The 24,549-nt window shown below is 36.4% G+C and overlaps 2 protein-coding genes across 5 annotated transcripts in view; one reads left to right on the top strand and one right to left on the bottom strand.

The window, feature by feature from the left end:
* The first annotated feature begins 1,068 nt into the window (after positions 1 to 1,068).
* On the top strand, positions 1,069 to 3,073 carry ID2 (inhibitor of DNA binding 2). Its single transcript, XM_063314220.1, has 3 exons — positions 1,069 to 1,583; positions 1,878 to 1,942; positions 2,467 to 3,073. Exons 1-2 carry the CDS (start codon positions 1,236 to 1,238, stop codon positions 1,932 to 1,934), a joined length of 405 nt encoding a protein of 134 aa, XP_063170290.1. The 5' UTR covers positions 1,069 to 1,235; the 3' UTR covers positions 1,935 to 1,942; positions 2,467 to 3,073.
* Positions 3,074 to 16,687: 13,614 nt separating this feature from the next.
* Positions 16,688 to 24,549, bottom strand: part of KIDINS220 (kinase D interacting substrate 220) — a 65,320-nt gene continuing 57,458 nt past the window's right edge. For all 4 annotated transcript variants that reach the window (XM_063314248.1, XM_063314240.1, XM_063314232.1 and 1 more), the window contains 4 exons: positions 22,001 to 22,135; positions 20,850 to 20,948; positions 19,676 to 19,921; positions 16,688 to 18,958 (listed from right to left, as the gene is read on the bottom strand). In XM_063314248.1, the coding sequence (XP_063170318.1) occupies positions 17,696 to 18,958; positions 19,676 to 19,921; positions 20,850 to 20,948; positions 22,001 to 22,135 (1,743 nt within the window). In that variant the 3' untranslated portion in view covers positions 16,688 to 17,695. The remainder of the gene's footprint in view (positions 18,959 to 19,675; positions 19,922 to 20,849; positions 20,949 to 22,000; positions 22,136 to 24,549) is intronic.

A 24,549-nucleotide genomic window follows, 5' to 3' on the forward strand; every position in this document is an offset into this window, starting at 1 on the left:
AAAGGTAAAAGACAGGTTGCATATATAGTGTTGCCAAATACACATGGTAGTTCTCTCAAAGCTGCTAATGTGTTTTGCATATCTTGCAAATATGCAACTTTGTGCTAGAATTCAGTAGGACTGTTAAATGAATAGTTATCTAATTTAATGCTGTGATTCCGTTGGAGCGTTGTAGTGATTTGTTAAGAGATGGGAGTCCCTTCCTAGAACAGCAATGGAAGACAAACTTGCACATCTGTTTGAAATGTTTCTGGCAGTGGTGGGTGCAGTGATGCACGTACTGTATGCCTAACTAATTGGCCTACACGCCTAACGAAGCAAGATACAACATAGTATATGTGTATAATACAGGATTTAACTACGCAGATTAGATGAGCGCTCTCCAGTTAACCGCAAGGCTAATTTAGCACACTTGAGAAATTCAATGACTTGCCTTGTCCTGAAAACGGACGGGCCTTTTATTCTGGAGCAGTTCCCACAGTTGTCACTCTGCAGAATTTGGAGCGCCTTGCATTGCATACATGGCAGTGAACAAGACTGAAAGTAGCAGCCACTGTTCTTCTCTGGCCTGACAATACTTGTTCTGTCTCCTTTCCCTTTTGGTGCACAATGCATCTAAAGCCATGCTTCAAGAATGAGTCTAAGGCAACGATTATTTAAATCCACTCTCAGCACTGGCTGGTGTTCGGAAGAACGCCAGCCGGTTGTGCCGAACGCCCCAACCTGGCTTTCCCGCGTCGGAATTAATCGTATAAATTCGTAAACAAATGACCGTTTCGCTCCTTTTCCTTCTCAAAGTCCTTTCGAGATTGCCTCGAATTGAATCAAGCCTCAGCATATCTCCTCGCCCCCGGCGCCAGCGTACTGTATATTTACTAGCCACAGCTGTGCTTTGGGTACGCCCCCTTGGCCAAGATTGGCTCCAAACGCGGAAGGTCCGGACCGCCTCTTGGGTGACACATCTACCAATGAGGAGCGCCTTGGCGTTTGACGGACGTGTATCGGGCCTCCAATAGTAGCGAATGCAACCCGGATTTGTCAGCTGCGAGACGTGCAATATAAAAAGCAAGCGCAGGGGGGTTCGACTTCATTCTGACTGTAGAGTGGGTAGCTGCTGGGAGGAAGGAGAAAAGCAGGCAGGGCCGAAGAAGAGAGAATTCCCCTCTCTGTTGCGGAGTGTGCCGTGGGTTTAAAGGCAGGCAAGCCGGCCGGCCCGCTCTTTTGTCTTCTGCAGCATGAAAGCCTTCAGTCCAGTGCGATCCGTCAGGAAAAACAGCCTTTCGGAACACAGTCTGGGGATATCCCGGAGTAAAACCCCGGTGGATGACCCTATGAGTTTGCTGTATAACATGAACGACTGCTACTCGAAGCTGAAAGAGCTGGTGCCCAGCATTCCTCAGAACAAGAAAGTGAGCAAGATGGAAATCCTGCAACACGTTATTGACTACATCCTGGACCTGCAGATCGCTCTAGACACGCACCCCAGCATTGTCACCCTCCATCATCAGAGACCGGGACAGAATCCTTCCTCCAGAACTCCTCTGACCACCTTAAACACAGACATCAGCATCTTGTCACTACAGGTAAGCTCCTTGGTTCTTTCGCATGTTGCCCCTTTAAGCAGGATTGGATCAACGGCATTGTTGTAAATCTGCTTGCCTGGTTTGACCGGCGGTGCCTTTTTTAAGGTCGTGACTCGCGTAAAAGAAAAATCAACCAAAATCATAAGGTATCTGGTGGTGTCATGCCATCCATTGTTGGCAAATGATCACCATTGCTGGTCACGTTCGAAGTAACCTGGAATACTTTGTAATCTTCCTTGAACTGCTCAGGGTCTTAACACCGAGCTTTTCCCTTCTCCTTTTCCCCCGTTGCAGGCAGCTGAATTTCCCTCAGAGTTAATGTCAAATGAGAGCAAAGCACTTTGTGGCTAAATGTAGTGGTAAGTGCTCAATTCCTTTTGTTTTTTTAAAGACTTTCTGTATGGAGGTATGAAAGGGCTGTTGTTCAGACCTGGGTAACGTTTTGTGACAACTGAGGCGTTTTGTTGGCTTCTGGGTACTTGCCATAAATTCAGGCAGAGTCTGCTAAGATTTTAACCTAAGCGGGTGGTGAAACTTGTGGTGTGGCCCAGGATCACTCATGGGATGTTGAAGAGCTTCTAATCAAATTGTTGCTGTAACTGCTGTGCTGCTGTCTCATGTCCCTCCTAAGTAGAGAGTTTAAGTAAGATTAGAAGAGCTACTTTCCTATCCAATCATGTACCCTCTTGAATATACTTACTTCATTGTGTGTGAAAGAGAGCACACATTTGCATGCATATGCTGCATCTGGACGCCAGGGTTTGCCCAATCTTTGAGTGTTTGGCTAAATGTTCAAACTGTGGTTTCCTCTCCGGCGCCAGTCTGTCCGGATCTCTGCCCTGTTAGCATTCTTCTAAATATGCCTCTCTTCAATTTTTTGCAGGTGTTTGCTGAATTTTTGCACAAGAAGATAACACCCCCCAGCAGCTCTATCTGTTTCCAGCTATATCTGAAGGGGGGAAATCCATATTCAATTAAACGAACATTTTAAAGAAAAATTAATGGATATCATCTTCCACTGTTCATCTTGGACTAACCTTAATTATTTATGAAGAGACTTTTAAAATGCCCTTTCCCTAGCTGGAAAGGTTTCATTTATATACTATTCCCACAGTAGGGAGCAAAATGAAACTTAAAAGAAAAACACCTCTTTAAGGAATTGTCCCTTTTAAAGCAGACTTTGCCTTTTTTCCTCCAAAAGGTGGAGCGTGAGTACTAGAGGATTTAGTATTCAGTTTTCTGTGAAGTCTTGGTCAAAAGTTACCTTTTTTTGACACGCATATAGGACTGAATGCTATGTACATATTTATATATAAATATGGGAATGAGACTTCGAACTCTTCAATTAGAGTTTCCTTGTATAGTAGCAGAAATGTACATTTCTGCAAAAACTGTGATGATGTACCTAATCATGCTGAACTTTTTATAAAAGTTTAGTTGTAAACTTAACCTTTTTATACAGAATCAGAATAAATTGTGTGTTCATTGAACAGCTTGTTTGCCTTCTTCGTAAGTACCGGCTGCTTTGTGGCAGAGCAAATGAATTGGCAACATACACCAGTTACACTCTATGTAGGTTGTCCTAGAGGTTCTTAATTTTCTTCAAGAAATTGTGTTCGAAAGCTGCTTGCTTTAAAATAATGATGTCCAAATCTGTTTGTGAAGAGAAGCTGTTTAAGTTGTTACCTTGAGAAGTTTGAACTTGAGAAGCAAAACTGAACTCTGTTGTGCAGAAGAAATTCCTTTGCGTGTTTTCTCTCTACCCTCTGTTGATTGGCTACGTGGGCTTCTGAAAGCAGCTGCTCTACCTTTGATGAACTTGTTTCTTTTGGTTAATTATGCAGACAGTTAAGAATAGCAGAGGGCTATCAACTTTCCCAACTGTTCAGCTCTTGTAAAAAAAAAATTAATGTAAAAGCTAATGTATAAAATACTAAACTCAAAAGTTTATATGAATCTGTGCAATATTTCAAGGAAGGGGAATTAGTTAATCAGTTGCAGCAGCTTCCCTATATGACTAAGCTGCTGAGAATTGAAAGTCACTCTCATGTTATTGATTAAACTTTGGCTGCTCTAAGCATCAACCTCTCTTAAAAAGAATTAAGTGTCATTTTATGGTATTAATGTTAAGGTTGCAAGTCTAGCTAAGAGTAAGATGGACTTCAGCAGATTTTAAATGATAAGCATATGCAGAATTGCTGCTCTACACAAGTAACTATGCTCCTTCAATCTTGTCCTACTGTAACCCTCATTTCCTAACAGAGATACTCTTTGTAGCAGTTACCCTAAACTTGCCTACTCTGAGATAATTGGGATGTGTCAGTTCCTTTACAGCTCTCAGAATGAGGTTTTAATTTCCCACTTCAGCCAAACTGCAAACATGCTCAGCAGAAGCAGTTGCAGCAGGCTAAAAAAATCCATTGTGAAAAAAAAATGTTAAGAGCCTGCCAAGCAGTGTGGAACTGGGCACCTGGGTGTGCTCTGGAGACTCTTACAGGAAAAGGCAGAAGCTCCACCTGAGGCCTATAACACTTTCACCAAAATGAACAGGTGTGTGGGTGGTGCTGTGCAGTTTGGTGCAGCTGCCTTTCTTTGCCCTTAACATCAAATCTATCCAGAGACCTGGAAAAACTGGCCATGATCCGAATAGAGAAGCTGCCCCCAGCAATCGGCCGCACAGGCTTTTCAAAAGATACTGCTCACTCAGATGCTTCCCCATTATTTCTGTTAATGTCTTTACGAGTTCAGTAAATGCTGTTCTTTTTCAAGAGGCATACAGTATATTTTTCCTATTTGTTCAAAAGCAGAATCTTAGAAATTAAATCAATTAGTGAACTTTTCACTGTTCTGTATTTTCCCAGAGCAACCTCAAATAACAAATTACGAGTCAAATTGCCTGTTTCTTTTCTTTCAAAGTATGTAGCATTTCATGCTGCATTTGAATACATGTTCATTAACAAAGGCAGAACAATCATAAGGATGATCAAATTTTCACTACTTATTAGGGGGAAAAATGTAATGAGCAGTGAGAGCATGTGGCAATTATTTACTGTTGAGTGTTAAACACTTTTGCATTAGTCATGCTAGTCTAAAACAATTGCTATTTCAGGTAATGTTGATTTTTCATGTTCTTACTAATGGTTACACTTATTAGTTGGAGAGATGAAAAATAATATCCAGCTTAGCTAAAACAACTTGGTATTTGATAACTTACTTTTGCATTCTTGCAGATTTTATTATATCATGCTTTAAATACATCAACATCTCTAGTTTGATTCTATTGCATATATGAAATATTCAAGATTCTCATACATAAAATACATGGTGTAACCAAATCCTAATATTTTATGAAGCAATTAAAAACAATGTACATGGTGTCATATTTAGAAGCATTTGTTTATGGGGGGTGGGAAGAGGAAGATAAGGATCAATAACATCACAACCAGAATTTAGATGGTAGTAACTTCATGGTGCTGTCTTACATTCAATTTCTTTTTCAAGGTTTTAGAATATCTGATCTGTGAATTTATTCTCAATTTATGCAGACAACTCTTAACAATTTTATACAGTAACATTTTTGCACTTAAAAGTGACATAAGAGAAGTGTGGAAAGATGTAGGTGTGCTTTCTTATCAAACACACTAACTGCTATGATAGAAAACATCAAGTATTTTTATGTATCTATTTGTACGCTACCTTCATTACCAAGGGAACTCTAGAAAGCTTATGGATTAGGGTTAAACAACCATAAGAACAATATTAAAAGTACATACTATTAACCAGAACAGTATTTTTGAAACCATTAATACAGACCTATACTTAGTGTATCAATCTGTATTACTTTTTAAACTAGGAAAATGGTTATTACAAGATGTGATTGTCACTAAGTTAGCTTATACAGCGAATTAAATTCAAGGAGACTGAAGGTTAGGCCGCTATTGAAACTCAAGGTATCTATATATAATTTCTACAGTTGGAGGTGTTACGATTTAGAATACCAGTTTTATGGGAACGGCATGAGGGAAACAGATTCTGTCCTGACCAGGCTTTTTGCATGATCCACTAAATTAAGTATTGTTTTCTAACTTAAAAGCATTTAAAGATAAAAACTCTACCTAACAACTGCATCCCTGTTCTGAACAAAAGCCATTTGGTCTAGTGGTTAAGGTGCTGGGCTAGAAACCAGGAGGCTGTGAGTTCTAGTCCTGCCTTAGGCATGAAAGCCGGCTGGGTAACCTTGGGCCAGTCCCCCTCTCTCAGCCCGACTCACCTCACAGGGTGGTTGTTGGGGGGAAATAGGAGGAGGAAAGAGTATTAGGTATGTTTGCAGCCTTGAGTTATTTATAAAAATAATGCGATAAAGTATGCAGTAAGAATTTATTAAAAGTTTTATTAGGCAATTGTGAGATCCAACAAAGTTTTGAAAGAACGGCATGCCGGTAATTTTATTTTCTGGATTCTAACCTAAGGGAGCCCAGTAGTACTGCCACTTAAATTTTACAGATTCAACAATGAACACAAAATAGAAGTGGAAGACAGATCTGGCTAATACTGTTCAGAGATCAGGTGTCAGCTAAGGTTAGCTGGAAAGAACATTCTTATAAGGCAATATTCATACACTGCACTATAATCCAGCCTCATAAATTGTATCTGTATATTTGAGTGTCAATTCTAAGTTACAAACTGCAACAAGATTTGATCATAAAATTTTAGTTAAGAATCGTTTAAGTTAAGAATTTGCCAATGTCCTTCAGAGGGTATAACATAAAATCATCTTGTCATTAGGATGATTCCTACACACATTACTGAGGAAATAAAAGATTTGATGTGAATCTGAGAGAAAATATATGTAAATATTTAATATTCCTATTTTTGAGCTATATTCCATTCATGCCACCCTCTTGGGAGCCCATCATTAACATCTGTGGAGGGTGAGTGCCACCTTCTGGCCTATGTATAGAAGACATATACCATTTAAAAAACTATTCATTAAAAATAGTATAAGTTTGAATTTTAAAATACAATTTTTAATTTTCAAATGTGGTAAATTTGAAAATACAAAGTTAATCATTAAAATGACACTAATACTGTAAAAGTAATTGTGTTTGGTCTGGACCGTAAATAGATTGATTTATTGATTGAAAGTAATCAAATGCCACTTTGGAATTCTCTAATTTGATTGCCAAATACATTTTCAAATACATTCGAAAATATACAGTATATCATTTTCAAATGAAAAAAGGGGATACCTGCACTGAAATAGAATTATGGAATAAAAGTCCCCAGAACTAGAATATGCAGGAATAGAGAACATTTGCTGCCTTCTCCCAGACAAAGTGCGCTGATACAAGGAACAGTTTCTAATTTAAATTCTTCACTAAACATGTTTACTGTTTATCCACTATATAAACAGGCATGACTTACGGATTTCTACCTAGCTGTATATCTGGGAAAGATGCCACAATGACATTTAGCTCTTACTCTCCAAAGTCTGTAAGCAATTATTCTAGTAGAATAATAGAACCATAAATCTGTACATTTTTTATTTGGTACCTGAGTTTGCTTATTTTCTTCATCATCATTAAGCTAATGACTTTGATGACGGGGCTGGGTTATTCTGAAATCTGGACAGTGCCTAGAACATGTATGCTGTATAAAACAAGAAAGAATACTAGTAGGGATAGAAAGCCCATTTTTTCCAGCTACAAATGGCTTCAGGAACCCTGCAAACATGGCATTAAAAGAACAGCCCTTCCCTATTTAATTCTCATGTTCTCGTGTGGTTCCAGTCAGCCATGATATTTTAGCACTGGCAAAGTGTGAAAAACTGGGAGGCAAACAGTTTTCACTGGCCTGTTTTGAAGTTGTTCCTGATTTTCTTAATATTTTTATTTGGGGGCTATTTCTGGAAACTTCCCTTCTTGTTGTATCGCCCACTTGAAAATAGATGGTGGCATTTTGGCTACATAAGGGTTCATGCTTGGAGTGTAGGTTCAACATTTACATATAGCATGGAGAGCAACCTATCATGCTTAATGCAGAACCCTTTGGCATGTGCTCAGATTTGACAGTGTGCTTCTCCATGAAAAGATGGAATTTACAGCCTCAGAACACTGAGACAAAAACATCTACCCGATCTCCAGGAACATGATTGTTGTATGTGTTTTGCTGACTGTCGCTCTTGTCCAGCAAAGTGTAAGAAATGCACTCTACGCACAGACACAACGATACACATGGAAAGTTACCCATCACTGAAATTTAGGGTACAGCTTTTGAACTCTGGTTTCTCAAACTTGATACCCTCCAGATGTGTCGAGACTACAATGCCCACTTTCCCACTGTTTTTTCCCGTCTTTAATCAAGGAACCACCAAGGAGAAAACCAGACCCCCACCAACACTGGCGGGGCAAGCTACTGTATATAAACAGGGAGCAAACCCCACACTCACCAGCACTGATGATGTTACCTAGTCGGGTAATGAAATGTCTGCAAGCAAACAACCAAGCTCAGAGAGCACCAAGGACTCCACAAGATTTTTTAAAAAAAACAAACTTGTAGTAGGAAATTGCATTGAAGCTCTTTTAACATTTTCTTGCTGATTCACCATTTTGTGAGATCATCCCTCTTCAGAGTCTGATTATTTTGATGGTGTCACTTACAAACTGGTTTTTATCTATACTAACCCCATTCCATTTATGAATATAAAATACCCAATATTATCTCCTTAGTCCCTCCATTGTAAATACTGCCTATTGCTCAAGCTTTCTGTTCTTTAACTAGTCAGTATTGCTCCTGTCAGTAACTCTCCTGTGACAGCTACATTTATGAAGGAGCCCTGAGTGAAGGACCTTGTTGAATTTAATACGCAGTACAGGGTTTCTGATCCCATGGAAATCAAAAAGCTGTGGAGCAGGATGCCACTCCATCCAAACTGGAGAATTTTTCCATCAAGAGAACATGCAGGAGCAGAGCACCCATGCTTCTTGTCCTCTACATGCTGTTTTTATGAACACTTGGAGAGAGCTCAAGTGTGTAGCTATTAAATCATATTGATCCACTTACATTACTTCTTGACTGGTTACAAAAAATTGTTCAGGAGACGGTAAGTTCCCTTTGCAGAACCCAGGGTTGATCACTAAATGGTTTAATTTTATAATACCAGCAGCCATACAAATCGTTACTCTGTCTTCTCCCCTCCCCCTGCCCTTGTACAGTTCTGTTTGGAAAGATTGGTGGATCCACAGAATAAAGTAGGGAGTAGAGCGTCGTGTCACTATCCTGGAACATTCCCAGAAGACAGAGGGAAGAATGGGGGTTAAGACTAAATGCGAACCTGTTCCCCATGTTGCTCCGCAATCACCAACAGTTTCAGGAATACTATTCCTAAAGAAAAATACTGCTTGTAGTTTTTTTATTTATAGCACACTACCCACTGTGGCACTGGACCCTTCCCTTCTGTCTTTTAGGAAGTTGGCAAAAACCTTGGTGTTCCATCAAGCCAGAGAGGCTGTACTGTTGTAATTGCCCCTGGGTTGCAGAGTAGGCTTCTTTTTATTACTGTTAATGTTTTTGTCACAACTCCTGACTCCACAGGAATGTGTCTAGTGGTTGTTTTTAATTGACTGTATGTTTTTAATCCCGGTTACAAATTGGGGAGTTGTCTGCTGTTCAGAATTGGAGTATCTATAATCCCTATAAATAAAATTTAAAATTGATGGAATTGTGTTTATGTTATTTGTAAATCATTTGGATTCTGAAAGGCAAGACAATCAAACCTTTGTGTTAATTTAGGGTAGAATGATTAATACCACTATCAGTTCATTAGCTGTGGCATTTGCTTGAAGTGACATGGCATTTATTTAGTATTATTGGGTACATCACCTTGATTATTGCAAACAATAGAAAAGAAACATAAACATTTTATTAAATAAAAATCATGGCCAAGAAATCCACAAAATTTCCTGGATCTGTTAGAATTGGTGTTACAGTTGATACCTATATACTGTACTAAGGTATCTTAAGTACTAAGGGTGTGGTGCACATTTTAAAAGTGCTAATTTTAAACCGCTTAAAATGAATTCACATAGGATTCATCTTAACTGGTTCTTTGATATCTTATTAATGTGTAATTGATTCCTTTAGCACTACTTATGTTTACCTGACACTTCCATTTCACTCCTGGGAATTTCTTCTTCATTTGTTTTACCTTCTTGCATTTATTTTGCCCCAACCTATACTTATTAAAAGTTTTCTTGCTCAGGAAAGCTTTCTTTAATGAAAACACTATTTTTATATATAATGAAATAACATATACATAACCTAATAAACTACCATGTAATGCATAAATGTAAAACAATACAATTTCACATTGGTGCGTTATTTCAATTTAGCCACACTAGTAGCTGATTAGATTTGTATTTCAATTCTGTGGTAAAAGATCTTACTTGAGCTTTGGATAGAAGAGCAAGACGAAGACAATAATGGTTGGATAGCGGTAAGATCCGCAGAAAGGTGTACAAAAGGCAACATGTGAAGCAGTATATGGACTTGACTCAAGGAAAGACAGAAAAGTATGGGGAGGCATGGTGAATAGTATTGCTCTAATGCTTATCTCAAAAGAAGATAGTGTTATGGGAATGTACACTCAAATAATAGCTTTAAATAAACCAAGTTTCCTGCAAACCTTCTGAACCCAATTTTTTTGTGTAAAATTATAAATAATGTTAGTCCTTCTTGGAATTTTTTTCACTTGCATATATTTTGACTGGATTGTGTTATAATCTTAGTTCATTAATCTTTTGTTTAACAGAAAAAGAGGAAAGGGGAGAAACGAAAATACAAAAAGCAAAATGAACACAAGAAAAAAGAAAAATAATACACAAGCATGATGCTTGTCCATACTCATTGTCGTTTAACACCAATTCCCTAAGATGATCCTGGATAGTTTTCCATTAAAAGTAATATTTCTTCCTGTAGGCTTCATGCTAGATGTTGTAAGCTACCCAGATTCACCATAGCTTCCAACATAATCTATCATGAACTAGATCTCAATAATTGAAGTTATATATCAAAACCTGTATATACTGTATATCAAAAGCATCCTTAGAATTTTATCTCAGTGGGTTCACACATTATTTTTGATGTCTTTTTATTCTAGAATGATGCTGCAAACCAAAGGTTGAAAGTGTATAGTCTTCAATCTCTGACAAATAGAAAATACGACAATCCATAGATTCTACATGTATAACTATACACATTTAAAATACCACAAATTATCATTTTACAACTTTAAACTTTCACTTAAAGGATTGCAAAGCCATAGAGCTGTAAAACATCTGTTATATTATCTAAAAACAAAACGAATTCGTACCGAAGCCTGTAAAGAGCTACAGGTCAGAGCCCATCTTGTAACTTGGCTAAAACTGCAGCAAACAACTCTGTAATTTCTCCTGTGCTGCTTCGCTTGGAAGCTGCATTTGGACCCTCTCTCAGAATTTAAGAAATAGATGCATCTTTCTCCAAATATTTAATGGTTGATTTTGGCATTTTTGTGCTTAATTTCTTACATTCTGTTTTTAATTTTTAAATGTTAGCAGCCTTCAGTAGCCACTAGGGCAGAAATATAGATCAAGTCAATAAATAAAGGATTATGTTTCCACAAGGAGTGATCTGACAGGGAGGGACCAACTGTCCACAGAATGCAGTGAATGGACACAGTAGTGGGCAATGGTATGGGATCGTACCTACTACATCTCACAAGATTTCAGAGGGCTATCTTCCAATTGAAAACTTGACTTCTCAAATAATTGTTAAAAATAGTTAACTATATGTATCTTTGCTGCTCATTTTTTCCCCAGAAGTATTGCTAGAATTAGTAGGTAAAAACATTTTTGGTATGGCTATCTAGATTTTTAGTAATAATGTTATCAAACACAGATTTGAAATACGGAGTTTAGAAAAGATCTTATTCAATTCAATGTAGTATTGTTGAAGAAATTTAAGAACTTTTAATTTAAGCCAGCTCTATGTCCACTAAGACCAGCACCAATGCTAGTTTTCTCTATTAATAATTACTTGTATTTGCTTTCTGCTTCTGAGTGAAGATTTCTGTGTTCCAGTAAGCTCTGAGTGCCTGATCAGACTTAAGTGGCTTTATGTTTACTTGCTTTCTTATTCTGATTGATCTCAATTTACAGTTGCGTTGCTTTAGTGTTATTAGCCACCTTAAACACTCTAAATGAAAACCCAGAACAGGAACACATATAATGAACTATCCACTCATCAGTCTTGAAAGGAAATGTAATTTCAAAAGGTACTCTTACTGCTTTTACTGCTCCTTTCAACTGGAATTAGAAAATATAGGCAGGGAAAAAAAAGTGTCCCATCTGTTTCTACTTTTCAGTCCAGTACTATACCTTTCTTTTGTTCTACAGTCAGCCATTACATTTGTTCGTGCAAAATTTGTAATTTGGTTTCCATATGTGAACTCATCCCATCACTACCTAACCTCTGCAGTTTTGGTGTGCCACACCATGCATGTTAAAACCTTCTGAATCTAACATAATAAATGCTCTACTCTCTTGTAAGATTCATTCATGTTTATTGATTCTTAAAACCAATTCCATTAATATATTTGACCATTTCATATATGTATACTGTAGTTTATTTAGCACTTTTTTATTCTATAGATCTCAGTGGGGAGGAGAGTTGCAGGAGAAAGACAGGATCCCTAAAGAAGGCCATGCTTCCTGAGATGCACTAGGCTGGGGCTCTTTAAGGCTTTTTATGAGCTGCAATCAAATCGTGCACCTGAAAGGGTGCATCTTGGTATTAACAATACCAATGTTAGGAAATGAAAGAAGTCTTTTTTAAAAAGATTCTAGAGCACTGCTCATAAGGGTCTTCCCAATACATTGTTTAAATTATGTGATGTTAAAGTTGTAAGATACTGCAGAATTTTACGTACAGATATGCAACCATCCACTCACCATTCCCAAAAAGAGGAAAGGGAAAAAAATAAAACAGCTCTCCTCTTTGCCATCAATTACCTTCTGGTTCTAAGTCTTTTCTTTGTTCCACTTCCACTTTTGAGGCTGTTCTTTTTAATTACAGGTAACAAAGCAATTTAAGCAAGTGAAAAAAATGTTTTTCTTACCTTTGACTAAGCGCAGGCATATTGGTGGGGTTAGGGTGAAAATTTACCTTCGGACACTTATATCCACAGCAACACCACCCTCAGCACCCACGTTCTTTTTGACCAAGGCAGAAATTTCAAAATAAATTTGGAAAAACTGAAAGTCTGAGTAGCAATTCTTCTGCTGAATCAGCTTCAAATCTAAAGTAACAGAAACTATGCGCATATCCATGTAGTTTAAAAACATTTTTATTAAGTAAACTTCCTGAGACTAAAAGGTGTAGGACACAATCTTATAACACATAAGCAACATTAGTTTAATAAACCTATTGGTCTTCAGGTCTTGGAATGGTTGTGGCTTTGAAATATTTACTGAGGTTAGATGTAAGCCTAAGTTTGCATCTGTGAAAGTCTACTATCAAAGCACAGTTTCTAGAAACTCTAGTCTATTCTGGTAATGGGTGGTGGTGTGTACACTATGTAATAAAAGACTACTCCTTTTTAAAGAGGTAAGCAATACAAAAAAAACTTGAATTGCCACCAACAACTATTATCAAGTCCATACATTTGGCTGTTGGCCTGTCTCTCTGCATAGTCAAAACAGATGCCCATGAATTGGATGGGGGGGGACTAGATTATTCAACCTGAATTTTCTCTTCAGATGAATGGGAGGGGACTGGTCACAGCTACTGTGTAGAAGAAAACCATTTTCTATCATTCTGTGCTCAGCTTGGGCAGATGGGTGTCTTCAAAGCTGGTAAATATGGAAATATCTAATGCCTCTTTATTTCAGACTTCTCAACTCAAGCCAAATTGGGGGAGGGTCTCATTGAAACAGAAGAATCATGCCTTCCATGAATGTATATATAGCTGAAAGTAGAAAGGAGCACTAGTGCCAAAAGAACTTTTGTTCTTCTTCACCATGAGTAGCTGCAAAGAAGAGAATCCTGAGACTGTTTCCTCATAGAGATAGAAGGGAAAGCAACTAATAGTATTCAAACCAGGAGAGATTTAATAGAAGCCTAAAATTGCTGTCCAATAAAACTCTGGGAGCAATGGAGCTCCTGCCTCACTGGCAAATGTACCACTTAGTCCTCTTAATATTCCAAGGAAGTTTAGGATTAACATATTGGAGTCACAGAGTAATTTCATATATTTCTTTGTTCAAGACTAAAGTTCAGTATATAGTCAATCAGGAAAAATGCAGATTCTATACATGGCTTCAAGAAGCTTCATACATATACTTTGACAAGCTAATTTTGTTCTAGCTCTAAAATATGTGGACTGTCTCAGCTCATCCTTGAGATCTATCTATGTGGTTACTAAGAATCAACACCAACTTGATGGCACATAAATAAAAAGGTTTCAGCAGCGATACAAGCATAACACAAAAGAGATTGGAGGCACTCACAATTTTTTTAAAAATGAGCTTTGTTCAGCTTAGGTCCCTGCCCTATGTCTTCTGAAATCCAATGCTTGCAAATTATAAGCAATTTGCTTATGCAGCCTCCATCAAATGTATGGTAGAAAAGGGAAATAAAAGCATTTGCTTCCCCTTACCACAGTTCTGTTTTGTTTGCTTTGGGGAAAAGCTGGTTAATTTGAATTCTCATAACAGAACAAGCCGATATCAACTAAAACGAACAGCTTACAAGACATAACAGGGAATTGCAGTTGCTTAAGAGGAAGTAGTTGTTCTGATCTTGTCACCTGATGATCTAAAGAGGAGAGGAAGCACATGGACCCAGTGCTCACTACAGCCTTTTTGGAAGCAGGAAATCAAAAGTGTTATGAGAGTGTTTGTCAGCATCTCACTGTTCTCCAAACTACTGGCTAAGATTTTGAAACCAAATACTGCTATGGATGGAAGTCTACATCTTAGAACCTAACATACAGACCTATCAAAGTAATACTTAGCAGAGATATACAAAAAACTGTTCTGGAACTCTGTCAGAATCACCTTGAGTTTTGAACATCCCTAATACTTAGCATTAAAAATCTGAAAAACTTATGCCATTCAAAATTCAATCCCTCTGCTTTATTATACAAAAATTACACAATCAAGTTTGAAAATACAAATTTGTAACCTGTAGCATTCTATATTAAGAATGAGGGATGTGCAAAATCTCATATTCTTTTCCCAAGCATGAATTGTTCTGCTCATACCAGAAGTGTTCCATGTTCTAAATCCTTCCCATATGGCTGTAACATTTCTGGTAAGATGGGAATAGCTGTTTCAAATTCAAAATGTTTTTGCACACCACTACTCCAGATCTACTTTCAAGTATCAGGATCTATTACTTGGTTTTGGCTTAGCATGTTATATAAATCCAGAAGACTGCAATTTATTCAACAAATCATGGTTTAGGGTAATGAACAAGTCCTGTCACATGTAATAAGATTAGATGGTACAATTTTCTTGATAAAACCGAAGTATTTACATTTCCTTATTCATTTTCAATTTTCTAGTTAATCTTTTCTTGTACATATTTCATGACTTGTATTTGATGTATAATTCAAAGTAAAAGTGGATAATTGCTTCAGATCCTTAGCTAGTATCTAAAACTTTTAAGAAATAATTTGGAATTCAGATTTTTTTTTACTGTTTCTCCCTCTATCCGAGGACTCATCTTAGTTTCAAAACTTAACATGGAGCATGACAAATGATGAGTTTAAGGATGTAATCCAATATTAATTTAACTAGATATACTGAGACTTGCTTCTGAGAATTGCAATATAAAAAAATCCCTTCTGGAACTTTCACAGAACAACTTCCTTATCTTCTAGTAGTGCGGGCTTCCATGATTCTCAAAGAATTATGGAAAAGTTCCATCATTAGGAAATGTATAACATCCTTTCCAGAAGAATATTTTATATATGATATTCATCATCATTTAGTACATTGGGTGGGGGGAGAGGGGGAGAAAAACAAAAGTTGAATATCCATTGTGAGCTATGTCAGACCTGGTTTCTTTCTCTTGTGCTTTTGGTATCTCTCTCTCTCTTTCTTCAGCCATTCTCTTCTACAATTTCCCCCATTCTCATTATGGGGACATCCTTTCCCTCTCTATTTTTGTAAGTGTTCTGCCTGTAAATACCAATAAAGACTTTCAATAAAAATATACCCAGTTCTTTTAAAATTATACTGAAAATATAGCAGCAACGTTTATATTTGGCATTAAAAACACCTCCCACATTACAGAATTAAATACCCAATACAAACTATGTACCGAAATGAAAAGACTTCAGAGATGGTTAGGCTTTGCTGGAACTTGGGGCTTTACCTGGAAACAGGTTTCAGCAACTTCAGTGGGTTGCTTGATTCAATATAGTCTACCTAACTCAGAGCTCTTAAGAATCCTGGCATGTACATAGAGCTGCACGGCACTTGCTGCTCTCTTCAAAAAAAGAAAATCCATCTAGTTTCCTATCACTTACAGAAGGCTTCCTTCAGCAAACTAGATGGGCTGTATTGTATTTTCAGCTATTTCCCACCTACTTCCAAACAGAAAATAGCTGGATTCCATCCTCTGGGAAAACCCATACTGCATGCACAGATCTTTCATCAACACTAAAGCAACACAGTAAGATTCTTTAAGCTTGAAGCAGCTAAGAAAATGATAAATAAGAATAAATGATTCAGCTTCTCACTAAAAAATATACACACAGAAGAGATGATGAAGAAATTGACAGATGATTTTAGCTCAAACAGATACAAAAGATGGTGAATTCATACTCTTTACAGAGCACCAAACAGCTTTCCACCAAATAGATTTAATGGAGACATAGGAATATGATATGACCATAAGGATGTGCTCGATTCAAAATAAACTCTCCCATAATCCCCCTTTTCAAGAACTCAGCTTTTTAATTCTACAAACAACTGAAGAGATATTCATTAAAATTAAATTAAACATCCAACACAAGAGTAGCATGCCTGTTAGTTTATTATTCTCTCTATAGAGAATATATACAATTCACAAATCATATTTAAAATCATGCATATTTCATTTGCAGTACAAATTACTGATATTTTAGCCACAATATTAAAAACAGAATGGACATAATCATGTGCTACATTGCTACATAAAGGCAAACATTACATTTTGCTTACTACTAAGGTCACGAAAGCCTCCAATTCTGTTTGCTCTCCACAATCAGGTAAAACACATTAATCAAAGGCCACTATTTTTAAAATTAGAAATACTTTCAAAAGACTACACCAAAGCATTCCACTGAAAATAAAGTCATGGAACACCACAATCACGATTATTCTTCACAATTACTTTAGTACTATCGTTATACTGTAGTTTATGGTAAACAAAAAAATCAGGCAATTTATTCTTCAATCACAAGTATTTCAAACATGCAGTATTCCCTTTTCAAATTTACAGTCACAAATACGGCATTCCCAAAGACAAAATCACTTAAAAGCAGCAAAAAAAAAAAGTGAGTTTTAGTATTTGTTTCAGCAATTTAAACATCAATACTTTTCAAAGTGTCACATACAGAAATGGAAAGTATAAATCCATAGGTATCAAGTTTGTATTTCTCTAGACATTTGCTTTATTTGATAATTAAAAATGTTAATCAAATTGGTGCATTGATTCATAGGTATGATACTCATTTTTGTCTCAGCACTACTTTTCAACATGCAGACCAAAACATTTATACTTGCCCTAGAAAAATTAAACACCATCTTTACCTGATAAATGGGTGCTCATTTATGCTGGCCATTATTCAACTGATTTTCAATACACTGTATTTCTGCCATTGAAAACCATGAGATTTTGATTAGATTACAGCCTTAACTTTTTATGAAAGCAGCAACATGAGTAGAGGACAGGGAAACAAGCTGTTGACTGGAATGGTAAAAAAATGTGTAAGTCTGATGAGTGACTAATAAAAGGAGGCTGTATTTAAAAAATTAAAAATAAATAAATCAGGTAGATAGGCAATGTTTTCACTTGGATTACTTTTAAAGAATACTCTCCCTCTCTTCTCCAAAGCCTGCAGCATCAGAACCAGTAACAGTAAGAAGCTCAGAAGAATCTTTTGAAAGTCTTGAATAACTTGAATGCTGACTGCGCTTATGGGTCACACCTTTAATATTATCATTCTGAACTGCAACTGAGTTAGAACTTGATCCAGGACACAGAATGATCTGAGAAGGCTCTCTGATACCATCAATCTCCTCAAAATTCTGATTGGCTCTATTGGCTGGTGCACTATTATTATTCAGGGTGACTGTGCTAGGCGTTCGGTTTAAATTGTAGACTTTTTGACATGCCGGCCAATTCTCTTCTGGACTGCTTGCTATTAAGCTGCTATCTGAGGGACTTTTCTTATCTTCTGAACAAATTGACATACGTGCAATTGTTGGATCTTGAAGGCCACTTAAGCTATGGGGAATTCCTCTTTTCCCACTGTGACCATCATCTTCCAGTTCAATGAGATTTGCTTTTTCAAGCTGTGAGTCATCTCCATCATTATGGAGAGAATGATTTGGAGAGCTTTCATTGGACCTTACTCCAGAATCAGAGGAATCCTTTTTGTCTAGAAGAGCATCTGTCAAATACTCCTTTGCTTTAATCAAGGTTCTAATGGGCTCAGAACCATGTTCTGGAGATTTGGATTGCTTCTCTACTTTTCCGTCTATTTTCCAGTCTTTACCTTCCTTGAGGAGAGGTGTATTATCAGATTCTTCTGTTCCAGACTCATCTTCATCACTTGGAAGTTTCTGATAACGCAGAGCTACTCCTTTTAACTTTAGGTCTGCAGCTTGGAAAATGCTAGTTCTTTCTGAAGATTTCTTTCCAGAAAGAAGCTTGGATCCAGACTGATCTGATTTTTCATCTTCTTCAGTAATGGGATCCAATGGAGATGCATCATTAGTAGATACTGAAGTACTATAATCTACATCATTCCGCTTAATCAAGAAGGACTTCCTTACATCATCTTGTTTCTGTTCAGCATCCTTTCCCTTATCTTGTTCCATACTGGAATGAAGAGAACCTGTTGATGTGCTTTGGCCCATATAAAATGCCGCTGAACTATGTGGTGAAGATCTACCACTCACTGTACTAGAACTTGCACCTCCTTCTAACTGTGACATTTGAGCAATATATTCTCTATATGCATCTCTATATTCTGCCTGTACCTTATCAGTAAGCTTTGAAATTTCAATACTAGAATCTTGAGAATTGAGGCTTGAAAGACTTGGAGTCCGGCGAGCTTGTGACTGTTTAAAGACAAAGAAGATACATTAAAAGATTTTCTGGGTTTATATCCATAACACATCTAAATAGGTACAAACGAATAAAATTAAACCTGAGAAAGAAGTTATGAATAAAAAATGCATGATGTTTCAGAAAGGGACACTAAGTCAATGGTAGAACATATAACCGGCATGTGTTGGGACTTTTCTAGATATGACAGTTATTAACCAGAGAATACTGAGCAGGACCATGTGCGGTATCAAGATAGCAAATTCACCTATCATATAAATGGTTTCATGAACAGCTGGAAGTTTACATCTCTCATTTTAAGTTCCTAACTTAAACCATACTCAGAATAAAAGGGGAAAATGTATCAATTTTCTATTACAACCCACAGCCTTTCTTATTACAATGCATTTTTGTATCCTTCTAGAGCTTCAATATTCAATTAAATTAAATAAAGAGGTAGATGTGTTCAGAAAAGCACATGTCTATATATAGTTCTTGGGTACATGAAACTGGAATGGAACATATAACTGCGTAACTAGAAATGTACTTACAGAACCTGAACTAGAAATAAATGTAGTCTGAAACTTTTACTCTTCATAGACATTACTGATGTGCAACACACATGCCTTTCGATTTTACGAAGTGTTACTCTTGAAAATGGTTTGTATGCTAATGATAGTTATGATTAAAACAGAAGGCACTGACTAAAAACTAATCTGAAGTGAAATTACCTGCCAACTTAGATTGCTATGACGTGGAGGGGCTTCCTCTAGGCCAATATTGTTCAGCTCTTCAAAGCTGAAATTGAGAGCATAAGGAGCTTGACCAGGAAGACCAGTAAGTTCCGTATGGGGTAATTCATTGTTCAGCGTAGGACGCCGAGCAAGATCATTATGAGGAATTGTATTGGCATGCTCATTCGCTGTTCGAGAATCTTCATGGACAGCTTGACTTTCTGCATTTCTCATTTCAAGTACCTAACATAAGAAATAAAGATATCAGGCTGCAGGTTGAACCTAACAGCACAACTAAAATGTGACCTTATTTTATCAAAGAATTATGAAGCACACCCTCTGTAACAACACTGGAGCTTCACACGACTCACCCCTGAGTCTAGAAAGTTGAAGATGCAACAGAAAGTTCCTTCTAGAATGTAATTGGCAGCATTAGAAGGAGAAACAATGGAGCTTTAAAAGCAATGTTCCCAATCTTGGAAACTTCAATTTGCAGCAATGGCTACGCTGGTTGGGAAATTCAGGCAATTGAAATCTGTGTATCAAGCTGGCAGTCAGGTATGTTTTAAAGCACATACAGATGCATGTACAAGGAGCTCTTTGGATCTCATCTTGTATTTGTAGATGAATTTCACAATAAGGCAACCTAAAACACACACATTTATGCAAGGCCTAACCTTGAATATTTAATAGAACTGAATGGTTTAAAAGCATATTTTAACTAATCACATAGGTGCCACAAATAGCAGTTCCTTAAATAATATCAAACACCCCTTTCTTATCCCCTACCTAATCTAATATTTATTTATTTATTTATCAAATTTTATCACCACCCATCTCCCCCGCAAGGAGGGACTCTGGGCAGTTTACAATATTCCTGCTGATCGGACTGAAACAAACAAATATACAAGGACTCCAGCCTAATGGAAAGCACTGCCCTTTATATATGACACTATGTCAATAAAATTATGTATAAACAAAAATGAGGTAAGGTGAAGTAAACCATACTTAGGATAAAATCTTATGCAAATAACATGACATAAAACTTTACTGAAACTAAGTACAATATGCTTCAAAGTAAATATATGAAGAAGTGGTGAATATGAGTCCCACCACCAGGCATTTGCAATTAGGTAATACTAATATTATATTATGTAATAATAAATCTTACTGCACTCTTGAAGAGATGCCAGTCCCCAAAATTCATGTTCATCTCACGCTTTAGTTCATCAATGTTACACTGTGCTAAAACACGACCGTTTATATTAGCCTGAACAAATTTTAGAAACACAACATAGGTATCATTTACAGGAGGTAATAGAACAGTAAACTTTAAACAATTCAAAAGAAATTCATGTACAAGTGCATCTATAATATTACCAGGATAGTGTATATTATTGTGGGTTGGAGACTAAAGAATGAAAATTTAAGTATTTTTAATAAAAGGAGCAAATCATAAGTCAATTATGGAATAAAAAAAAGGATTATTAAAAATGTACATTTGTTACATCAAAAGAGAAATCAGGATTATATTTCAAAGGAATATATATACATATACATATACATATACATATATATATATATATATATATATATATATATAATCATCAACAACTTTAGGAAGTTTCTATATTATTTTTTTATTTTATGAGTAATACCCAGTCTTCTAGTGAGTCTGTTCAAAACTGGCTTACAAATTGACAACAAAGATACAGCAGAAGTATTCCCTTGATCACAAACAAAAAAAATGGCATGGTTTCCCAGCATTCTCAGGCAAGAAACACCTAAGAACCACAATGTAATAATTGAAAACCCTCACCAAAAAGAAAATTCAGGCCCAGCCTGCTTTGCATCCTCATACTATATACTGCAACCTTTAGCGGGCAGTGTGATGATGCAAATATTCTACCTCACTCTTCCAAATACTCAGTTTAATCACTGAAGATGCTCATTGCTCCTTTAGGAGAATGGCAAGTCTACCACCAAGACTTGCATATTTTCAAACACCTCCTCTCAGGATCATCCTTACAAAAAAAAGAAAAAGAAAGCCTTCCTAAAAGGGACAATAAGCCCCATCTTAAAAAAAAATCTTACTCAGGGCCATATAACACATACACAATACTTTATTTTCAATATGATTAATCCTTCTACTTTTTATCTATACTTAAATAATTAATGGTATTTTAGCAGTAAAACAAAAACTTAGTTTAATATATTCTCTGCATATCTGATATAATTACTGAGAGATAATTTCCCATTTTTTATTCTCCAATACACTTTTACAGACGAGAAGATGTATCATTTATGTGTGCAGAAAGATACCTTTTTTATAGTTGCAGAATACTGAGCCAACATAGTCTGATCTAGTCCTTCTATTTGTTTCAGTTTCTCACACACAGCATCCACACTCATTGAGCTCAAGGGCACATGGGATGCTCCTGATCCAGGGATTGTCCCCTATGCAAAGCATAAGTGTAATATGCAACATATTTAAATGCTTATTATGATTCCTTTGCAAACACAAAAAACAGTTAACATGTTTTGAATCACCACAAAGAGCATCAGGAACTGAGAATACTGAATACCCACTGATTGAAGTATATACCATGATATAGTGTAACAAGCAAGGACTTCCACTGAAGGTTCTCACAAGATGGAAAAAGAGTTTTTAAATAAATAACTCCTAGCACAAAGACTAAGGAAATCATGATGACCTCTGCAATGTATTCTACACTTTCAGTACCTACTTCTTCATGCACAGCAGAATCTAGTGGATGGAGCACACTGACCAAACGAAAAATAACCACAGGCTAGGCTTAAAATATGTACACTTGTCTCAAAAGTTCCTGCCAGTTTTACAGTAAGTGAAGCAACTCCTGGAATCAGATATTGGCTTAATCTGCATACATGTGAGTCAATTAAAAAGTGGAAGGGATGTCACCTCTGTTTATACATCCAATACAACAACAGTGCCGTATAAGTGCTTGTACATCGTTTTATTGTACATGTAATGTTTTTCACTGTGCATGTAATATGCAAGGAAAATAAATGTTCAAAATCTTAGCACTAAAGTCTAGCAGGCTGGGATTGCCTGATATGGGATCATCATTAAAATGCATCTCTATATTCCAAATAAAGTATTTTAAAGGAGAGTACTACCTCATTCAAATTAAAGAATAGCCTCTGACTTACAACCAACTTGCTGCTCTAATGAACTCATAAATCCTTTTAATACTCTGAATAAAAAGCTGTTACTGGGAAAACTGTATTCTCAGTTACCCCATATTTTCTCTGAACGCATTCCTGGGACTATTATAAGCATCTGATTTTCAAGACCAGTTGGCAGATTTGACTGAAGACCCAAAGTTACTGAAATCAACCTTAAGGTACCAAAAATGGGATCCAGAAAAAAGTATGAAGAATGATGTAGAACTCTGCCTGAGTAAAGTCAGAAATAAAGCAAAGCAGAAGGGGGGGAGGGGGGCACTACTAAAAATGCTTGTTGACCCATACAGTGAAGTTGAAGGGTATCCTTCTATTGACATAAAACAAGAATGCCTGGCTAATATGGCCCACTTTTATGTACTCTTAGGTTCTAGGATATTATTTCAAAATATAATTCTACAAGATTTTGGATTTATTACTTCAAATTCCAAAGACACATGAGGAGTGATACCAATTACTATTTACAATTATCTAGATATTTATTTAAAAGATTAAGTTGACAATTCCATGCATGTTATAGTCAGTGCAACAATAACAAAAGTTTTTTTTTAATTGTCAAACACCATACATTGGTAATCTGATCAGATGTAGAAAGAAGGCTGAACATGCTACTAATTTGATGCTTTGGAATTAAAACTGGGGAGATGGTTTTCAATGGGCAGGGAGCTTTAATTTGCACATTTATAAACTTCTACTTCGATGGAATAAAATAAAACCCTTTGACATGTGTATTAAATAGGGAGAGGCTATAGGAGTTCCACATGTTTTGGTCAATATGTAGCAGCAGAAATCAAACTGGCCTGCATAATCAGCTTACATAGTTCACAATTTCAAAAAGGGATTTTTTTTCAGAAGTCAGTATTTTTATAAGGCATTCATAAAGCTAGATATATTAGCACAACTACACTAAATAAAGTCCATATTATATCTCTATTAAGGAATGTATCCAATTTGAACGGTTTCAAATTCAAAATACTCTGCTTCTGGTCTAAAACAATTGTTTTGAGTTGAAAGCAGGAGGTTTCCATCATTTTGGACTTCTGTATGAGGCAAAGCAGCTGTTTCAAATTCATGTCAATTTCAAAATTGTCAAAGCATTCAATTTTGAACTTGAAATACTTCAAATTTCAAACATTTTGCACACATCTATGTTTTTCCAACTATCTTGAATTCTGTTTTTGTGATTTCAACTTTATTCCAACCACACTAATATTTATACCATATAAGAAAAAAAGAAAGAAACCCAAAATATAAAACAGAATACTGATGCTAATAATAACTTACAAAAATAGTTTTTTCATGCAATGTAAGGAAACTTACTTTGGAAAATTTATTTTTAAAAAATTCTGAGAGTGTGTGTGTATATACATATGTGCACACACAAATACACAGACATTCACACTATGACAGAGATTCAGTGGAATCCACAGCACTTATTTTTTTTAAAAAGCAGTAAAATGCAGTGTAAGTGGATCTTAGAGGTAACATATTTAAAGTTACAATCATAGAAACATTCCTTTTTCAGCTGTTTATTTCAAATATGCTGAGAGGGCAGAATTCTGCTAAGTATTTGCCATGCAAAGTCTAAGAAGCAGGATATCAAAAGCAAGCCCCCAAAAGTGCATTAGTGTAGACAGCCAGCATGA

The sequence above is a fragment of the Candoia aspera genome, chromosome 1, assembly GCF_035149785.1.
Source record: "Candoia aspera isolate rCanAsp1 chromosome 1, rCanAsp1.hap2, whole genome shotgun sequence".
In the NCBI taxonomy this organism is placed as follows: domain Eukaryota; kingdom Metazoa; phylum Chordata; class Lepidosauria; order Squamata; family Boidae; genus Candoia; species Candoia aspera.

What these genes read in the sequence shown, in the direction of transcription:
- ID2 (XM_063314220.1), top strand. Translation starts at nt 1,236, where the DNA reads ATGAAAGCCTTCAGTCCAGTGCGATCCGTCAGGAAAAACAGCCTTTCG. An exon ending in TCAGCATCTTGTCACTACAG is followed by an intron (nt 1,584 to 1,877) that starts GTAAGCTCCTTG and finishes CCCCCGTTGCAG; the next exon opens with GCAGCTGAATTTCCCTCAGA.